The following is a 20,878-nucleotide window of genomic DNA, read 5'->3' as shown; positions in this document are numbered from 1 at the left end:
CCCAGAAATATTACCTCGGGTTAAGAACTTTGTTTCAGGATGGGAACAGAAATCGCGCAGCGGCAGCAGGAGGCCCCATTCACTAAAGTGGTGCTTCAGGTTAAGAACAGACCTCTGGAACGAATTAAGTACATAACCAGAGGTACCGCTGTATTTTTAGAAGTGTGACTTAAAGATGCTTGAATAAGTTAGGACATCTCCGGTAGGTGAACAATAACCCCCAGATCCCCCAGCTTCTGTCCTTTGTAGAACCTGAGATATGAAGCAAAATGTAAAGGCACTTTTTTTTGTCAGAAATCTGCTTTTGCCTTTTCAGTGTTTTACTCCCTTCCCCACCTCCACCAAGGACACCCATGTTATCTATTTTTATGGAAACATTCCAATATATTAAGGGAGACAAATCTTCCCTACACAGAACATATATCCATGATTCTTTTTCTCCCATGTACCCCTCCCCTTCCTCTCTCCCCAGGTTGCTGACAAGTTCTGCGACTTTAAAGCAGACACTCTAGGCAGTTTTTGGACTCCCAACTCCCATTAGCCCCAGCAAACACTGACAACATCTAAAGGTTTTCTCACACAGGCTTTCAACCAGCCCAGTGCTGCTCTTTGAACCTACGAAAACCCAGTGGTTCAAAGAGCAGCACAGGGCTGTTTGAAAGGCTTTTTTGAGGCCAGAAAAGTATTATGTAATGTTATTCCGCTTCTCAGAGTGGTGAGAACACCTGCTTATCCAGGTGTTATTTCATTTGGAAAGAGAGCATTTGAAAAATACTGGAATTTCGTAATATTTGCACTAATTTACAAATTTACAGGCTGTTCATGGGTGGGGAGCTTCTAAACCAGGCATGGCCAAACTTGGTCCCCCAGCTGTTTTGGGACTATAACTCCCATCATCCCTAGCTAACAGGACTAGTGGTCAGGGATGATGGGAACTGTAGTCCCAAAATAGCTGGAGGGCCAAGTTTGGCCATGCCTGCTCTAAACAGTCCACCAGATAGCCAGTCTATCTGCTTTCAAATCAGATCTCTAGGAAGAAAGCCAGCAGTCTGAGAACCCATATACAGCTCTGTGTGTCTTTCTGGATCTCACTCACTTCAGTTTGTCTTTTGTTTTCCCCACAGCTACGCAGATTACAATAGTTTAACTAATGGGGGAGGAGACAGTAATGCCTTCCTCCCCCAAAAATGGCTCTCCAACTGTTTCCTCATTGTGGGCCATTTACCTGTAATTCACCTAACAAAGGAGAGATGTGGCAACTTTGCCAAGACTCTCAAGGCGGTCTCTCCTGTTGGAATGCCCAGTTTTACAACAATACTAGCCCATTTATGGTTGTAGCTCCACATATAGTACTGACCTGCCTATCCTGGTTGTGTTTGAGCAATCCCCAAAGGTAGGAACAAAGGACGCAAATAGGCAAGAGAGAGACACTGTTGTTATCTTGGACCGTTGCAAATAATTAACTAGCTTTGAAACTGTGTTCCAGAAACCCATATCCTACCAGCAATACACTTGTTTGTAAGGACCAGCTAACTTTTTTTTTTTTAGTGAGTTATAGAGTCTAATTATTGCCCTCTGAACTCATAGAGCATTCTGCTTTTGTGCTGTTTTTTTTCCCTCAGCACCAAATCTGAGGTTGTTATGGCTTTGGAGAGAAAACGTGCCACGTAATGAGCAGGTGTGCTGTGCGTGCGCTGAACGTCGACTCCAGATTTAGTATTTATATTTATTTATTTAGATTACATTTGTGAATCACTTCCCATAAAGTATCTTGAAGCAATACCACGGTAAAAGCATCAACAATAAAAAATGTGTTTCTTACAAAATAGAAATAAAATAAAAGCAATTTCAGATATATAAAAAAAACCAGTTTCGAATCCACTGGTATGCCTCCGCTGAAAAGGTTTGCCCCAAAATGTGTTGCTTTGATCATCAAAGCAATTTGCTTGTGCAAGTGTTTCATGAGAAAATTTCATAGGTGTGGTTGTTCTTCCATGCACCCAGACTTTTAACTAGTTAAACCAAATTTATTAGATTTGGTAATGGTGGACAACCTAGGGTCCTCCAGATGTCACTGAACCAATAAGCACAAAACAACCCCTCTGCAGTGCCACAAATCCAACTCAATGGTGTAACATTTCATCATCATCAACCTTTTATTCGACCGTCAGTCAGAAAAAAATACATTTGCCAATACACAGTTAAAACATCCAGGAAGATTTTAGAACTTAGCCAACACTAAAATGGGCTAAACAGTAAGCCCCATATCAGTACAGTCAATTATAGTCTTGCGACGCTTAAAAGCTAAAGAAAGAAATTTGGCCACCAAGGAAGGTATAGCTCTAGTGACATTATTCAGCAAGTGTAAAACCTGATTTTCTTCGGGTAGGAAGCTAAATTGACATAGGAGTGGGTCTATAAAATTTTGTCTAAGCTCTGCATAAGAAGGGCAAGTCAAGAGAATGTGTTCGGTGGACTCAGCCACACCCATGGCACAATGACAGGTTCTCTGGGCATATGGTACTCTCCTGTACCTTCCCCACAATTTTGCAGAGTCAAGGACATTTAATCTAGCCGCTGTAAGAAGACTGTGGTATTCCACATAGTGGATTTCTGCAAGGTAGGGGGCTGGTATGGTCCGATAAATCTGGTCCCCTAGGAACATCCCTGGTTTTACCTGGGCTATGTCCTCTTGTCTGGCAATGTCACTCAGTCTCCGGGAAATCACAGCTCTAGCTTGATTGTACGTCATAGACTCAAAGTAAAGGTGAGACAATCCGCAGGATTGAACCTCGTTGATGACCTCCATTTGAAAATGTTGATCGCTTCTCCTGGCTGGGCAGTTATCTTTTCACAAGGGGTGACATTGATGCCGAAATCCACCATCGCCTGAACTCTGCAAGCATGGCTTTCTCCCAGTTGAAGTGCAGAGTGTTTGAGGACTGGGACATTTGCAGGGAAACCAAAATGCTTGTTTGCAAAGCTATTGTACTACCAACCTTACTGTACGCTTGTGAAACATGGACCACTTATAAGCGCCATCTCCAACTCCTTAAAAGATTCCATCAACCATTTCTCTGAAAAATGTTCCATATCACTTGGGAAGACAAGCGAACTCATGCCAGTGTACTGGAAGAAGCAAAGATCACCAGTGTCAAAGCAATGCTTCTTCAACATCAATTTCGTTGGACTGGTCATGTAGTTCAGATGCCTGATTATCGTCTTCCAAAGCAACTACTCTATTCCGAACTTAAAAATGGAAAGCGTAATGCTGGTGGTCAACAAAAGAGGTTTAAAGACTCTCTCAAGGCAAATCTAAAAAAAAAATGGAGTATAAACACTGGCAACTGGGAAACACTGGCCTGCAAGTGCTCCAGTTGGAGAACAGCCTTTACTAAAGGTGTCATGGGCTTTGAAGACGCTCAAACTCAGGACGAAAGGGAAAAACGTGCTAAGAGGAAGGCATGCTTGGCAAACCCTCACCATGATCAACTCCCACCTGGGAATCTATGTCCCCACTGTGGAAGGACGCGTGGATCCAGAATTGGCCTCCACAGTCACTTGTGGACTCACTGTTAAAACTGTGTTTATGGAAGACAATCTTAGTCGGCTACAAGTGATCGCCAAAGATTAAGAATAAGACTGGACCAGAACTCCTATCATCCCTGGCCATTGGCCATGCAGGCTAGAGCTGATGGTATATGGAGTCCAACCACGTCCAGAGGACCACAAGTTCCCCATACCTTTTTAACCCCTGGTTTGGTTTCTGTTGCCTTTCAGTTCATTTCACTTTTAATTTCTATACTGCCTTGCTATATTACTATACACAAGGCAGTTTATAGGCTGAACAAACAACAAAACAGACAGCAAAGATCACACAAGTATTAACAAATCTGATCCAATACAAAAAAAGTCACAATAACTTTTAAATAAGCAACTTATATCCAATAAAGCAATATTCAATAATCCATTGGAATATTATAGTAAACAGTAAAATTAAATATCAGCAAATAATAATGAAACGGTTTGCACTTATCAATTACAATAAAGAATTAATAAACTACAATCAATAAAAAATAACAGCAAGTCACAATGCATTAAATCCCGCAAAACATACAAAACCATGCAGAAGGATCAAACTGAGAAACAAGGACACAGCTTATAATTTTATTTTATTTTTCAATATTCCTGAACTCCTATTCTCTCTTCCCAGCTGCTTCTGCTGTTCTCAAAGTGCTGGTCTGGGGTTAAAAGTCCTAGGGCTGGAGGGTGGGGCAAAGCAGGTGGGAAAAGCCATTGCTTGATGAACAGCAGAGTGTCTCTCTCTCCCCCCCCCTCACAGTTCTTCCTCTGGAGCAGCTCTCTTAGGAAGCCAAGGTAGACCAAGATAGGTGGGAAAAGCCATTGCCTGATGGGCAGCAGAAAGTCTCTTATTCATCACTACATTTCCATGGCCCGAAGAGCTCAGCCTGCTGAATTTTTGTTTGCTGCCCTAGGAATCTCCTTCATTCATACCTCGGTAGAGTGCGAGACTCTTAATCTCAGGGTCGTGAGCAAAATACTCCTGCATCACAAGGAGTTGGCCTGGATTGCTCTTGTGGTTCGTTCCAACTCTACCATTCTATGATTCTATAACCAGCATGTGTTGGGTTGTACTTACGTTTACCTTCTTAAAATGTAACTCACTTGGCGAGCTTTTGTATGTGTAAAAAGTGGCTAACAAGTTTTTAAAATAATAATAATAATGCATATCTTTGCTCACATAGCTCAGGACAGTCCAACCCAACTTTTTACTTGGAAAAAGGCCTCAAGACCTACGTACTGAGGAAGAAACCTCATGGCTCACTCCTACCTCAAGCTCATAAGGTAAATTTGCTGCTGTAAAACAATCCATTCATGAAATATCTTTGGCTTTCATTTGAAAACATTGATTTGATTAATGTTTTCAAATGAAAGCCAAAGATATTTCATGAATGGATTAGGGTGGAGAAGGAGAATGGCTCCTTCAGTTGACCGTAAGGACTAGGCTTGCAGGTACAAAAAGCAGAACTACCGTCCAGGATCGTCCCTGATCTTGTGTTACATTTGCTGCTAGATTTGTGTCGAGGATTTGTCAGTAGTTGGCGTTAACATTTGTTACTAGCAATGTGATGTGGTTGTGTTATGGGATGGAGTTGGTGCAGTGTGTTATGACTTGGTGGTTGGGGGTTTCAGAGTTTTATAGACCTCCTCCTGTGACGAGGTGTATGTCTGAAACCACATGCGTGTCCACCACATGCATGAACTCAATGTGAAGCTCTGAGAGGGTTGGCACCTTTAGCATGGAGCCATTACATGCATCTGTTAAAATTAAAATGTGATACTGTGTATACCTTTAGCCCTCATGCCCAGTAATGAACTTGTCACATCAGGAAGTAGGGCAAAAATGGTTTATTACGCGGAAATGAAAAGAGACAGAGTATATGGATGTTTCGCATATGCGAGCAGCAAACACTCATTAGACACATACACCACTTAATTCTAAGGAATATAGAGAGTCCCTAACTACCCCTAAAGAGTGAGTGCCACAGGCTCACATTAAAAAGAAAGTACTATAAGAAAGGGAGGGGTGTACACCTGTTCTAGAAGCGCACAAAACACAAAGTCAGGGAATTAAGCTTCTCCTTTAAAATACTAGGTCCACAAGCCAACATCATCTCTCACCTGTGCCTTTGGTTGTCTAGCAAAGGATAGGATTGATCCTTAAGGAATAAAAGAGGGGGGGGTCCCTGTTTGAGCTGTGAGAGAATGCACCATTCAAAATCTGGGGTTTGGGTATAGCCTGAATCTAACAAAACTTGGTAGAGAAAGGGGCTTCCTGAATGACTGAAGAATGAAACGCCCACATCCTTTGAACTGTTGTTTACTCCTGGGATAGCTTCAAAGTAAGGAGGGCACAGCCTTAATTTTGAAGAGACCACACATTTATCTATACGTGTACCTTGAAAGAGATCCCATTGTCTCTGTAAAGTCTGGCTCCTACTTAAAGGAGGGTGATGGCCAAATTTTGCTGAAACAAAGATTAGTATTTTGGTACTTTCTGCAGCTATTGGGGTCCAGATGGTAGATATTCATTCCAGGTCACATCTAAGATAGTAGCCTGTATGTTAGTCACATGCATATTTTATATTAAACTTACGTCAGCTGAACTGATTCATAGAAATAAACCATGTGAAATGGCTAGATTAGCCTGCACTTGTATGCAACTCTTGAGCCACAGAGAGGAAGGGTGTTATTCTGGTTAATGTGTTTGGTTTTTATTGGCTGTTACATGTGTGAGAGTGATGTAAAGCTGTGCAATCAAAAAAGAAATAAAACCCTGGTAAGGTTGCATACTTGGTGTGAGTGGCTGATGAAAGTGATAAATTGCGAGAACTGTTGTGTGGGTGGAATGTCTATGTGGGCTTGTTTAACAAATGATACGGTTCTTCGTTTTAGACTTTTGTATTGGCGTGGTTATTGTTACGTGTATGGATATTGTCCTGTGTCGTACATCTGTGCATGTGGGCTTTTCTTCTTCTAAAGTTATCGAGATTGTGTTTACTGTATACTTACGTATTTGGATTTTTTTAAAAAAGTAAACTGCTTCAATATTGTTAATAGGTGTTCTATACATTACTTAAATGGATAATTTAATCAGATAGCACTTACCCAAATGTATGCACGTGCTAACAGTTGTGATTCATTTCTAATGGCTTCATTGCACCTTTAAGGATTTGGGAATGCTGGATATTTGAAGCAAGCTCCACTGAGCTCAGCTGAACTTGCACTCAGGAAATTTGGTAAAGGGTTGTAATCTTAAAATTGCAGTCTTATGCATGTTTGCTGGGAGTCTACTCCATTGAACTTAGCTGGGCTTACCATTGAATAAACTTCTATGGGATTGTGCTGTAAATCTTGCTGAAACGCCTAAGAATTGCCCAGTTCTTAAGTTCTACTGATCTGAATAGGGCAAGCGCGTCCATTTCTGTGGATCACAGCTTTTGCCACTTAAGCTCCTATCACTCACATTATTGTATATCCTACCATAATCCTGTTCAGGTCGACAGAGAATATCAGGTTCAGAAAGCCTTGTTTGCCGTTGGATTTCCAGTTCCCGAGCCTCTCTTATACTGTAGCGATGCTTCTGTGATTGGAACGGAGTTTTATGTGATGCAACATGTACAGGTCGGTACTTTGATTGCAACAGCATTTATTGCACACACTTTTCCTGCTCCATGGGCAAATTTATCCCAGAATCCTTAAAAACCTAAGAATGTCCCCACTGGACCAGATCAAAGGCCTATGAAGTCTAACGTCTTGTTCTCACAGCCACCAAGAAGCCTTCCAGCAGGGCATGAGCACAGTAGCCTCTACATAAAGCACTGGTCCCCTCCCACCCTTCTTCCTGAAATAAATCTTTATTCCTCCTCCTTGCTTCTGATGTAGGTCTTCACTTCACCAGTGTTGGTGCTGACCTTTAAAGCCCTAAACGGCCTCGGTCCAGTATACCTGAAGGAGCGTCTCCACCCCCATCATTCTGCCCGGACCCTGAGGTCCAGCACCGAGGGCTTTCTGGCGGTTCCCTTGATACGAGAAGCCAAGTTACAGGGAACCAGGCAGAGGGCCTTCTCGGTAGTGGCACCCGCCCTGTGGAACGCCTTCCCACCAGATGTCAAAGAGAAAAACAACTGCCAGACTTTTAGAAGACACCTGAAGGCAGCCCTGTTTAGGGAAGCGTTTAATGTTTAATAGATTATTGTATTTTAATATTCTGTTGGAAGCTGCCCAGAGTGGCTGGGGAAACCCAGCCAGATGGGCGGGGTAGTAATAATAATAATAATAATAATAATAATAATAATAATAATAATAGTAAATTACTCCTTCGCTTGGTTGGTGGGGGGGGGGGTACATTTTGTGGTTCACCTCAGGTGCCAAAATGTCTTGGTCCGGCCCTGCCTGGGATTCCCCATCTGGATCAGGACCCTAGAGTATGGGAAGAGGGGGACTCTAAGCCTTTGCCCCTTACTGCTGATTCAGATCAGCTCTATGATGCTTGCAATATGCATTGCAAAAATGTTTCTTTTAAAATGGATGGGCTCTTTTCCTCCTCTCTTCGATGCATATTTTATGTGTGGGTGGGGTGGGGTGGTAATGAGGACCACAGCCAGGAGCAAATGATTAAAGTCACACACACCAGCCCCTTCCAATTTGTGAAAATAAATTCTGCATTCAAGGACAGAACTATGAAGTTATGATCGCGTGTTGTTTCCCTCTAAGTATGTTACTAATCCGATCTCTTGGTTTATCTTCATTGCTCAACTAAGGCGAAGCAGCTTAGCTATGTCTCAGTGCTTCTGAAAACCAGTAAGACAAAGTCATCACTGACTTTGTAATTTATTCTGAGCCTATATATTAGGCTCTATCTGCATTATACATTTAAAACAGTGTTGTACCATACCAACAGTCATGGGTTCCCTCAAAGATTCCTGGGAACTGCAATAATAATAATAATAATAATAATAATAATAATAATAATAATAATAATAATAATAATAAATTTATTTATACCCCGCCCATCTGGCTGGGCTTCCCCAGGCACTCTGGGCAGCTTCCAACCAAATATTAAAATACAGTAATGCATCAAACATTAAAAGCTTCCCTAAACAAACTGTAGTTTGTTAAGGGTTCTGTGAGACCCCTCTTACCCAAATTTCCCTGGGAAGAGTGATTTGCTGTTAGCCCAACATTAAGAATTGTAGTTCTGTGGGGTGGGGGGAGGGATATTGATCTGCTAACAATACTCAGTACACTGAACAAACTGCAGTTCCCAGGATAATTTGGGGGCAGCCACGACTGTTTAAAGTGGCATGATACTGCTTTAAATGCACAGTGCACATTGTCTGGTGCATCTTGTGTTTTAAAGCTGTAATCTTCCCTATTTGTTTCTCACTCACCTCTATATTTGGCTCCTGGTGTCTTTAGGGTCGCATCTTCCGAAACACTGCGTTACCTGGCATAAGTCCAGTGGAAAGATCTGCTCTATACATAGCTGTAATAGAAACTCTGGCCAAACTACACTCATTCAATGTGAATTCACTGGGACTCCAAGGCTATGGAAGAGGACCAGGTTACTGTAAGAGGCAGGTAAATGATCTACAAAACCTTTCCAAAGTTTCAGCCTCATCGTATGACTTTCTTCACCAGTAATGTTCTCTTTGCCATTTACAGAGTGACTGACTTCCCTCCAGACACACAAACATTTTATTCTATTCTATTTTATTTTTTGGTGTCAGGCAAAGGATACGTACTTCAACTCTTAAACAAGGAAGTTTCTGCAAGTCTTGGGCGATATTTAAGTGGCTGGTGCCAGCAACTAATGGAGCACATGTACAGAAGCAGCAGCAGCAGCAATGGCCAGAGATCAATGGTCGTTTCCAGTTTGATTTAACTGCAGCTGCTGATCAAGCAAATAGGTTTTCTGAAGCTCTCTTACACTTGCAGTTCTGCTTACACAAACAACCCCCGACACTGTTCACTTTGCCCTTTCTTTGCTCCTCCTCCTCCTACTTTACTGCTGATGTTTCCATTACAGTGGTGCCTCGCAAGACGAAATTAATCCGTTCCGCGAGTCTCTTCGTCTTGCGGTTTCTTCGTCTTGCGAAGCACGGCTATTAGCGGCTTAGCAGATATTAGCGGCTTAGCGGCTTTTTTTTTAAAAAAAATATTTTTATTAAGGATTTTCTTGTTTTACAGAAGTGTAGTGCCTCGTATTTTTTTCTTCTTCTTCTTCTTCTTCCATGTAACGTTTTTACAAATCCGTTTCATTTGTTGAGGCATTAGGGGGAGAAGAAAACAGAAAGAAAAAAGAAAGGGGTGGGGGTGGGGAGAGGGAGGATGGATGGGGGTGGGGTCGGGTGGCGGTGTTTCTATTATGTTTAATGTATGTAGAGTTTGGTGTCAGCATTGCTTGTGTTGTTCACTTGTGTTCCTTTGGTGGTGGTGAGAGGTTGGGGTTGGCTTAGGGTGTGATTGTTTGCTTGTGATTGGCTGTGGTGATCTTTGTTTTCGTGTGTGAGTTTAAGAAAAAGGAAACAAACTCGCAAGAACTCGCAAGACTCGCAAGAACTTGCGAAGCAAGCCCATAGGGAAATTCATCTTGTGGAACGACTCAAAAATCGGAAAACTCTTTCGTCTTGCGCTTTTTTCGTCTTGCGAGGCATTCGTCTTGCAAGGTACCACTGTATCAGTTTTCCACAACAGATCACACCACATCTTTACAACATCTATGCTTCTGACTCTCATTAAAAAAAAAAAACCCATTTGAATTGTGCTACTCGTTTGCTGTGTGAGGAAGTGTTCCCTTTTGAAAGAAAGAAATAAGGCTATTAATTTTATGGATTAGGATAGTGGTTCCCAAACTCCCCCCCCCCCCCACGGAGCACTTGAAAATCGCTGAGCATCTTATCTGACCACTTAATGATTTTTCTTCCTGTTGCAGCAATTGTCATTCACTCTGCTTGATGCTGCATGATTTTTAAAGGTTTTTTTGCTTCATTGGTTTCTTATAAATTGCATTTTATCCTATAACAAATACAATTAAATACAATACGGGAAATGAAAGAAGCAAAAAAAAATCACTAATAATTGATTATGATGGATGTGCCCTCTTTCGCCTTCAATCACAAATCCATAGACATACTGCGCACTGCCTTAATGAAGTCCATGAACCACATTTTGGGAACTCCTGGACTAGGATCCAAAAAACTCTGCAACCATAGCAATCTGCTTTTGAAAGCAATATTGTGATAGAATACTAAAAAAGAAATGGAGAAGTCCGCTAGCACAAACCTTTTGTCTGAGCTTAAGCAATTTATTTTTTGATCACAACCATAACATTTTGCCTTCAGTTGGGCCTCAGTCTAATATATATTCCCCCCCCCCCCCGTCCCTTACTGATTTTGTTTTCAGGTATCAACTTGGAGACGACAGTATCAAGCAGCTGCTCATGCAGATATCCCAGCTATGGATGAATTGGCTGAATGGTTAACCAGCAACCTGCCTCCTGGCGATACTGAAGAAAAGTTGGTCCATGGAGATTTTCGATTAGACAACATCATATTTCATCCAACAGAGGTATTGTGCATACGGCTTCAGTTAGGCGTGTAGCATTTTCAGTCTACTATGTGCATAGAGCCCTGAGATATTTCTGTGTGCTTTGTAAAATATTGCATTTTCTGCCTCCGGGGAAGATGTCCAAATACTTTTGTGTGTCATCAGAAGCAAGACACGGATGACACTGCTCTATTGGTTAGGTGCAATTTGTTTAAATTTGTCACCAGTGGCCACTCTGAAAAGGGATTGAAATGAATGAATGAATGAATGAATGAATGAATGAAAGATAAGGCTATGGAATGCTTTGTAAATGATACCAGAATAAAGGAGTCTGTTAGAAGGGGGCACATTTCCACCAAAGATTGGATGGTGCTGAGGGTGACTTGTGCAATTGGTTTCCAATTCTCTAAGAGTATGTCTGCATAATCCTTTTTGTCGTGCCTCAAATTTATTCATTCCATAGGTTTGAATCAATTTGATGCCAGTACCCTCGTGGATCACTCCTTTACCATATTACATAAAAAAGGGACTTGAAGGACAACCCTTCCCCATATAAACTGTCCCAGACTCTGTGTCCATAATCCGAGGCCCTTATTTGTGTGCCTTCTGCATGCGAGGTCTGAAGGGCCTTCTCTGTAGTGGCTCCCAGTTTGTGGAATGCTCTCCCCAGGGAAGTTTGCCTAGAGCCTAAAATATATATAATGAAAACGTTCCTCTTCAACTAGGCCTTGGGCTGATTAATATTCTACAGCCTTTTAAATGTGTCTGAGGGAAGAAGGGGTTGCTTGGCTGCTTTGTTTTAGTGATTTACTTGTTTTTAATCGTGACAAGTAGACAATTATGAGAAAGGACATTGATAACAATGTTCCTTGCTGAAGGAGGCCTCTTACTGCTTCATTAGATACACAAATGTCTTTAGATTTAGAAAGGAACACTGAATTATATTTTATATTCCTAATAGAATAATAGACTTCAGAGACAGAGTACATAGAGATGTTGTAATACTGAATGGAGCCAGTAGTGATACGAATCGACCACCATGCTTGGGAAGCTTTCCTGACTTCTTCTGAATGACATGTTGTGCCAGAATGTCAGGGAAAAGGACAGTGTGAAGTAAAATGCTTCAGAATGAGGGGAGAAATGAAAAATCTGGGCAGTGGATCTGTAACCTCTAGGCGTATCTTCCTCAGTGTTTGAACCGAGCTGAGAAAACCAGTTGGGCATTAACCCTGGAAATAAATTCACATAGTTACATAACTACCTTGTGGGAGGGATCATTCTAAAAAGAGCCCTCTATAACTTCCCTGCTGCATCTCTGTGCCACCTCTTTTGTGAGTGAAAGTTGAGCGCTTTTTGCGCAAGCAACAAATGACGCAACACTTGTAGAATAAAGTCCAAACCTCCGCTTCGGTTTCATGACCATAACGACAGCCAGTTTAGGCTTTGCTCTGCAATCGTCCCCTTAAGTTCAATTTCTTTCCACAAAATACTAGTGAAGTAGCAGCATGTGATACAGGGCACTGATACAAAGGTGATGGGTCCCCCCCCCAATTCTTGCTTGTTCCAGTGGACCTGGCCCTTGCCTACTAGGCTGTACCTCTAGTTCTGAGAGGTTTTCCTCAACCTTCCATTGCAACACAGTAATATCCTTATGCAATGTAATAATAATAATAATAATAATAATAATAATAATAATAATAATAATAATAATTTATTTATACCCTGCCCATCTAGCTGGGTTTCCCCAGCCACTCTGGGTGGCTTCCAACAGAATATTAAAATGCAATAGTCTATTAAACATTAAAAGCTTCCCTAAACAGGGCTGCCTTTAGATATCTTCTAAAAGTCTGGTAGTTGTTTTTCTCTTTGACATCTGGTGGGAGGGCGTTCCACAGGGCGGGTGCCACTACTGAGAAGGCCCTCTGCCTGGTTCCCTGTAACTTGGCTTCTCACAGCAAGGGAACCGCCAGAAGGCCCTCGCCGCTGGACCTCAGTGTCCGGCAGAACAATGGGGGTGGAGATGCTCCTTCAGGTATACTGAGCCGAGGCCATTTTGGGCTTTAAAGGTCAGCACCAACACTTTGAATTGTGCTCGGATACGTACAGGGAGCCAATGTAGGACTTTCAAGACCGGTGTTATGTGGTCTCGGCAGCTGCTCCCAGTTACCAATCTAGCTGCCACATTCTGGATTACGGTAGTTGTAGTTTCCGGGTCACCTTCAAAGGTAGCCCCACATAGAGCGCATTGCAGTAGTCCATTCCAAAGCAATTATTGGACACATGTGGGTGGCGGCTTGATACAATGCCAGAAAATATTGGGTGCAATCAGAATGAGCCCTGTGCTTGCATGCTTTGTGATTCTCTCCCCCCCCCCCCCATCACTTCCAATTTAGTGGCAAACCCTCATTTGCTTTTGCCTTGATACTGGGCAAACAGTGGTATATGCAAACTGCAGTTTACAGGCAATCCAAGATTGCAAACCACAGTTTTAACTGCATAATAATTGCATGGTTTTGCCATTTTCTAAATCTGTTAACATCGAGACAAATATTGGGGTGGCTCCCGGCATCATGGAATCATAGTGAGAGACCCATAGAACCAGTCATTATTTTTTTTAAGTGACTCTTTAGAGCTGGTAACACCAAGGTTGAGGGTTCTATCCTCCTAAATTGCAGGGGTTGGATTAGATGATCTTCAGGGTCCTTTCTAACTCTACAATTCTATGATTCTTTTTAAAAAAATGACAAGGGGAGGGGGGGTCACAAAAAACCTTCTTGGTTGCAGGATGCAGCCAGTGGAACATGGTTAGTTGGTCTTGTTTTACATGATAGATATAAATGCTTGTATGTAAATTCTGCCTCAATATTTTGGAGTGGCTGCCAATGTAATAAAAACAAGCTTCTCAGAAGTTGAAAGAATGGAAGCAGGGCACTGAAGATGGACTGGTGTTAATGGTCCCTTTATACTCACCTGTGCTCACTTCATTGAGGTTATTCCTCCAGTCCTAGAACAGTCTCTCTGGGATCTCATGCTTATTTCAAGACCAGGGAGAGCCGCATAAGTCCAGCAAAGATGTTCGTTAGATTACTGCAACTCGAGGAAGAAAATGTTTGTGTCTAGAGCCTTGTGTGTACACTGGAGTCAGTGGTTGGGGACTGTTGGCCTAATCCAGCCCTTGCAGAACTGGTGCCCTCCAGATGTTGTTGGACTACAACTCAGCCCCAGCCAGCTTTGCTGCAATCCAACAACACCTGGAGGGCACCAGGTTGATAAATGTTGATCTAAACCTTTTCACTATTGCCACTGGTTTTCCCTCCTGTATTCCTCTCTTTCCAGGCCCGTGTTGTGGCAGTGCTGGACTGGGAACTTTCGACTATAGGGCATCCTCTGGCAGACTTCGCTTACATTGTTTCTCTCTGGTTTTGGCCCAGATCCCTCAAACATTTGCAAATGGCGAATTTCCAGTATATAAACAATATTGCAGGTATGCACCCATCTTTCTTTATATGTTCTGTGCCTATGTATTGGGGGGGCACCAACCTTTGGGGACCAGTGAGCTGAACGAAGGTCCTCGCTAGAGCGATGAGAGCCACTGACTACAAATTTTAGGGTTCCTTTATTATATCACTTCCTTCATGGAGAAGAGAAATGGCTTTGGGATGAGGAATTATTATACAGCCATACCTTGGGATTGACCAAACTGTGGAAGGCAGTGGAAGACAGAAGTGCCTGGCGTGCTCTGGTCCATGGGGTCACAAAGAGTCGGACACGACTAAACGACTAAACAACAACACCACCTTGGGATGAATATGCTTCAGGTTAAGCATTTTTGGATTGCGCTCCGCAGCGACCCAGAAGTAACGAAGCACATTACTTCCTGTTTTCGCCGCATGCGCAGACGCTCAAAATTATGTCACACGCATGCGTGGAAGCGGTGAAACACGCCCCGCGCATGCGCAGCCGTGCAGCCGTGACTTACATTCACTTCAGGATGCAAACGGGGCTCTGGAACGGATCCCGTTCGCATCCAGAGGTACCACTGTAGTAGATATTGTCTTTCCACCGGAGTTCCTGCCCATTTCCATCTTGCAAATTAAGGGTTTGAAAGACTACCATCCTAGTGAAGTGTAACTGAGCTGGTTGTCTTTTGTCTGCTCCCTGCCTTCAAATTATCTTCTAACATTATCTCCATTCAGGGGGTGGATAGATTGTACTTGGCAACTAAATTTGCACATGCTGACCTTTATGCAATAAAATTTGTGTGAGGAACTCAAGATATGCCTGGATGCCTTTCAGGAGCCGAGGCTGGGATCAGACTGGTACCAGGGGCACAAAAATTCATGATAGGGTACCTCTTGCCATATTAGGTTATACCACTTACCTTGCATACACCATGATCTAGTAATAAACCACAGAATAAGTTCATATGGACACACACACCTTTTCACAAACAGACTTTTTTTGTATTAGAAACTCAGTAGGGTAAAGGAAGTTCCTGCTGCCAGCTCCACGTGACTGGCAGGCAACAACACACAGCCTGAGGAAGTGGCATTATCTCCATTGCTCCTCTCTCTTTTTCCCACCCGCCACCCCCACCAAAGTTTTTTTTTAAGAAAGGTTTATCTGTGGGGCATTATTACTGACTGGCAGCTCCATGTGACTGGTAGGCAACAAAAGCTCAGTGTATGCTTATGAGATGTGGGAGCATTCTCACATAAGCACTGCATTGGATACAACCTGTTAGTTATCTCAGTTGGTACAGCATGAGACTCTTAATCTCAGGGTTGTGGGTTCGAGCCCCATGTTAGGCAGAAGAGTCTTGCTTTGCAGGGTCTTGATCTAGATTAGCCTTGTCGTTCCTTCCAGCTCTATCTATCTATGGTTCTATGATCTGATGGCTATATTGCTGCATGAGAAAATAGATGCAGTGGACGCTCGGGTTGCGAACGTGATCCGTGCGAGAAGCACGTTCGCAACCCGCAGCGTTCGCAAACAGCAGCGCCGCATCTGTGCATGCGCGAGTTGTGCTTTGGGTCTTCTGCGCATGCGCAAAGCGCGATTTAGCACTTCTGCGCCTGCGCATGTGTTGAAACCTGGAAGTAACCCGTTCTGGTACTTCTAGGTTCGACGCGGTTGACAATCTGAAATCGCGCAACCCAAAGCGTTTGTAACCCGAGGTATGACTGTATATCTATTTATACCCCTGTTGCATACAATTAAGACAACAACAACCGTGTGTAACTGGCACACCAAGCCAAGTTTTCACATTATTCCGTATCAATTTCCTAGGAATTCCTTCGGCTGAAGAAGTGATCGCGACGTACTGTCGCTGCAGAGGTATCAGCCCTGCTGTGCCCAACCTGAATTTCTTCCTTGCACTCTCGTATTTTAAAGTGGCTTCAATAATGCAGGTAATCGTTGTGGCTATAAATATATCTTACCCGTTTTAAACATATTTTAAGTTCCAGGGAGAAATACTGCAAGCCATACTCCTACATAATATTAGTGAAGTTTTTTGAAGTTCAACAAGAAACTGAGCATTACTTTGATGTGCATATTTCCTAGATATGTCTCAGGCATGTGCCAATCACGCCATTCAAATGCCCCTTAACATTCACATGAACACAAAATTTAATAACTGGGTGGCGGTGGGGAACCAGTCCTCTTTTTGGCTCACCTTAAACACTGGCAGATCCAGCTGTGAGATTTTGCGGGGCTAGTTGAGATTATTACTACTACCACACTTCATATTTAGTTTTCCGCAGCCTACAGGAGCTGGATTTTAGCCACCCTGCAGTGGGTTTGTGTCAATGTCCTCAACACCCCAACTTTAAAAAAAAAAAAACAGCTCTGGAACATCAACAACATTGTCTTACACTGAACGTAACAAGAGAGAGAGAGACCTTGCAGTTCTTTTGTAATTCAAGAAAACCTTTAATACAAATTATTTCAAAATAAAATAACAAAGGTCATTGTATATTACTTTAGCTAGTAACAAACAACAGCTCTCCAAATTTTATATTTTGTCAGTTGTTTCAGAGGCAGAATTGTTTGGCTGTGCAGTACTAAGTGTTGTTTGATTTCACAATTTCTACATGACATATTGTTTTAGCAAGTGGGTTCTTGAATGAAATCACACATACTTTTGTTTATATGTTCCTTAGGGCATCTACGCCAGATACCTTCAGGGAAATTCCGTTGCAGAAAACAGCCACAAGTTTGGCAGTATGGTGAAACCTTTGGCAGAAACTGGATTACTGGTATCAAAAAAGTAAGAATGGTTTATTCAGAATATTTTTTTTTAAATGGCAACTCCAAAGCAGTTGAAGTTGTAGTGTGGGGTATTGCATGAGGAGTCAGGGAGATGAATTTGTTTCTGCTTTAAGGCTATGTACCTGAAGAAAAATGCCATTACTGTCCCATCTGGGTTTTTCTTCTAGAACATCTTTTGCCACTGAGAGTCAGCCCTGTAGCACAGGAGAATTATTCCACCAGTCTAAAGAGGGCAAAGAAGTGCTTGAAACGGTGAAGGATTTCATGAAGAAATATGTTTTTCCAGCTGAAATGGTGAGACATATGATGTAGCATATTCAGAACACTGGTACTAATCAGATTGAGAGCCTAATCATTGATTAGGAACAGAAATGTGGCTGAATTTTGCCCTGGTTTATTAAGATTTCTCTAGTATATGATTCAACAGTACAGTGGTACCTCGGGTTAAGTACTTAATTCGTTCCAGAGGTCCATACTTAACCTGAAGCACCACTTTAGCTAATGGGACCTCCCGCTGCTGCTGCTGCCGATTTCTGTTCTCATCCTGAAGCAAAGTTCTTAACCCGAGGTAATATTTCTGGGTTAGCAGAGTCTGTAACCTGAAGAGTATGTGACCCGAGGTACCACTGTACTGATTTGTGGTTGTCAAAGTAAGACACAGATTTAGTTATTTAGCAGTTATCTAGCAGTGATGCGGAATCTGCTGCTCTCCATCTGTCGTTAGACTTCAGCTTCCATCAAACAACATGGCTATGAGCAGAGATGATGAGAGTTCAAGTCCAGTACAGCTTTGCCCTCCCTGCTGTCAGGTCTAATTCCTCCTTCAGTGCCAGAAGGCAGAGGTGATCCCATGCAAAGGTTATTAGGACTCCTGTATCATTCATAGTTTTACACAGAGGCATAGGTGCCAGATCCTGGGAGCCGAGGCACTTTCACACACACACACACACACACCCCAATGTTTTTTTATTAGTGGGTGAGCCCCATCAATTTTCAGAGAGCATTTGACTCTGCCCCGTGGTACATCACAATGCCATGCTTGCAACATCGGGATGTTGTACGACATCGGGTGCGCATGGTGTCAAGACGAGGCCTCCTCAATCATCTTGAGAAGTTGGTGCCTCTACAGAGAGGGGATTTTAGCTGGTGCAACTTTTCTAATCTCTGGCCACCAGGACCAACTGCAAGCCTGAGTTGCCTCATAACAAAATGTGGCCTGGTAACTCACCTCCTGGGTTGGTGTCCTCACCCCAGGGGCATGCAGCAGCAGCAGCATCTGTTTTCTAAATCGGGCATCTGGGAAATGCCTGCCATTTTAAGCCCACCCCAAACAAAACGTTGACCCGTGGCATTGTGGGAAATTTTAATGGTGGATAGCTTTCAGACCCAGCCATCTACTGCAGGACAGAAAATAGTGGTGGGCCTTTCTAAGGTCCAATGGTACAGTGAGGTAAATTACCTCTAGACATACAGTGGTACCTCGGGTTAAGTACTTAATTCGTTCCAGAGGTCCGTTCTTAACCTGAAACTGTTCTTAACCTGAAGCACCACTTTAGCTAATGGGGCCTCCTGCTGCCGCCGCACCACCGGAACACAGTTTCTGTTCTCATCCTGAAGCAAAATTCTTAACCTGAGGTACTATTTCTGGGGTAGCGGAGTCTGTAACCTGAAGTGTATGTAACCTGAAGCGTATATAACCTGAGGTACCACTGTAATGGCTTTACAGGAGTCCTTTTATTTTACAGTGGTACCTCGGGTTACAAACGCTTCGGCTTACAAACACTTTGGGTTACAAACTCCGCTAACCCAGAAGTAGTAGTACCTCAGGTTGAGAACTTTGCCCCAGGATGAGAACGGAAATTGTGCGCCGCAGCAGCAGTGAGAGGCCCCATTAGCGAAAGCGCGCCTCAGGTTAAGAACAGTTTCAGGCTAAGAACGGACCTCCGGCATGAATTAAGTTCGTAACCCGAGGTACCACTGTATTATTTTATTATTTATATGGTGCCCATCTGACTGGGCTGTCCCAGCCACTCTGGGTGCCTCCCAACAAAATATTAAAAGCAGAATAAAATGTCAAACATTTGAAAATTCCCTGTTGTACTGGGATGTTTTCTGAAAGTCATAAAGTCATTTACCGTAGATGTGTGAGGGGAATATTGCTTCGCTATTCATCCAGTCTATTGGACGTCAGGTGCTCACGTTCACAATTCTGTGTCTTTATGACTCTTCCCTCCAATTACTCACAAACCATATGAAAAACAGAGTAAGTAGCAATCTAGTGAAATGTACTGAGGGGGGGGAATTGCACTGATGTGGCTTTATTGGCTGTTGTGTGTTCTCTATTGATGTATTTTATTTTCCTAGGAAATGGTGGAGTATTACGCCAGAAATAAAAATTCGCCAGACGTATGGAAAAAGCCTGCCGTGATTGAGAGACTGAAGGTGCTTGTATTTTTTCACTTTGTGGTGTTAATAATGGAAGGAATTACCTGATACAGTCCTGTAGCTGTGCAAATGTCACTTGAAGAATAGCTTATCTGATGTTTGGGGATCTTATTCCAATTAAAATGGCAGGTAAAGTTTTGAAGAGAAAGAGTAGTTTATCACCCTGATCCACAGGCCTGATAAAACGGCGACGCTTTTGCTTTAAAGCACTTTAGGTCAATTGATTTCAACTGCAGGCAAGCCTAGGCCAAGTTTCTTCTGCAGTTTCACAGGCTTACACTCTGGGCCGTTAATCATAGATGTTTTGCTGAATAACACTGTGGAAAGACAGAAATCTCTGCAAGGTGTAATTCTTAGTCTTCTGTTTCTATAACCAAGAAGGAAAAAATAATAATTTCACACTAAGACACCTAATCACGAGTTAGATGCTCTGACTCATGTGGACTTCCTTAATGGAATTAGGTTGGTTGGAACCAGAATTTAAAAACTGGTGTGTATATATATGAGAGAGAGAGAGAGAGAGAGGAAGGAAGGAAGGAAGGAAGGAAGGAAGGAAGGGAGAAAGAAAAAGAGAGAGAGAGAGAATAAGTGAAACTGTTTATGGCAATGCCAGAACCAATAATTTGGCTTGGTGTTTTCTGAGTGCTGTCAATCAGATTGGCATTTATTTTATTGGGATTATATTAAAATACATATATTTCCCCAAATACTGTAAGCACCCCAGCTCTTAAATTATTTATTTTATTATATTTAAATATTTTATATCCCACTTCTACCTAAAATATTAGAATGGTCATTCAGTGCCACCATGACTTGGCTGACCCCCCTTACTTCTATCATCAGGAAAGGGCCAAGGCAGAGGGTCTCTGGAACCTTTTCCTGCCAGGGGTTAGTGGTCTTGGCCAGCTGGACTATGCCTTAATCGCAGAAGAGACTGGGAAGTGCTTCTTCGCGCCCAACGTGTTCAACTGCCATGCCCCAGGTCAGTGAATTGTTATGACACTCATACCAGGGATCGTAGAATCAC

The 20,878-nt window shown here is 42.7% G+C and overlaps 2 protein-coding genes across 2 annotated transcripts in view; both read left to right on the top strand.

Moving 5' to 3' along the window:
- The window catches only part of NPHP3 (nephrocystin 3), a 216,430-nt gene that overhangs the window by 58,688 nt on the left and 136,864 nt on the right, over positions 1 to 20,878 (top strand). The window lies entirely within an intron of this gene.
- ACAD11 (acyl-CoA dehydrogenase family member 11) overlaps positions 1 to 20,878 on the top strand; it is a gene marked incomplete at its 5' end in the record, with an annotated part of 43,393 nt that overhangs the window by 867 nt on the left and 21,648 nt on the right. Inside the window, 10 exons of the mRNA XM_083705795.1 lie at positions 4,767 to 4,866; positions 7,081 to 7,206; positions 9,004 to 9,165; positions 10,990 to 11,154; positions 14,470 to 14,617; positions 16,423 to 16,544; positions 17,298 to 17,404; positions 17,574 to 17,700; positions 19,771 to 19,848; positions 20,695 to 20,833. Coding sequence (XP_083561921.1) covers positions 4,767 to 4,866; positions 7,081 to 7,206; positions 9,004 to 9,165; positions 10,990 to 11,154; positions 14,470 to 14,617; positions 16,423 to 16,544; positions 17,298 to 17,404; positions 17,574 to 17,700; positions 19,771 to 19,848; positions 20,695 to 20,833 — 1,274 coding nt within the window. The remainder of the gene's footprint in view (positions 1 to 4,766; positions 4,867 to 7,080; positions 7,207 to 9,003; positions 9,166 to 10,989; positions 11,155 to 14,469; positions 14,618 to 16,422; positions 16,545 to 17,297; positions 17,405 to 17,573; positions 17,701 to 19,770; positions 19,849 to 20,694; positions 20,834 to 20,878) is intronic.

Source organism: Podarcis gaigeae (assembly GCF_964106915.1).
Source record: "Podarcis gaigeae genome assembly, chromosome: 12".
Lineage (NCBI taxonomy): Eukaryota > Metazoa > Chordata > Lepidosauria > Squamata > Lacertidae > Podarcis > Podarcis gaigeae.
Note: the sequence above shows the minus strand (reverse complement) of the source record. Positions and strands in the feature narration are given on the sequence as shown.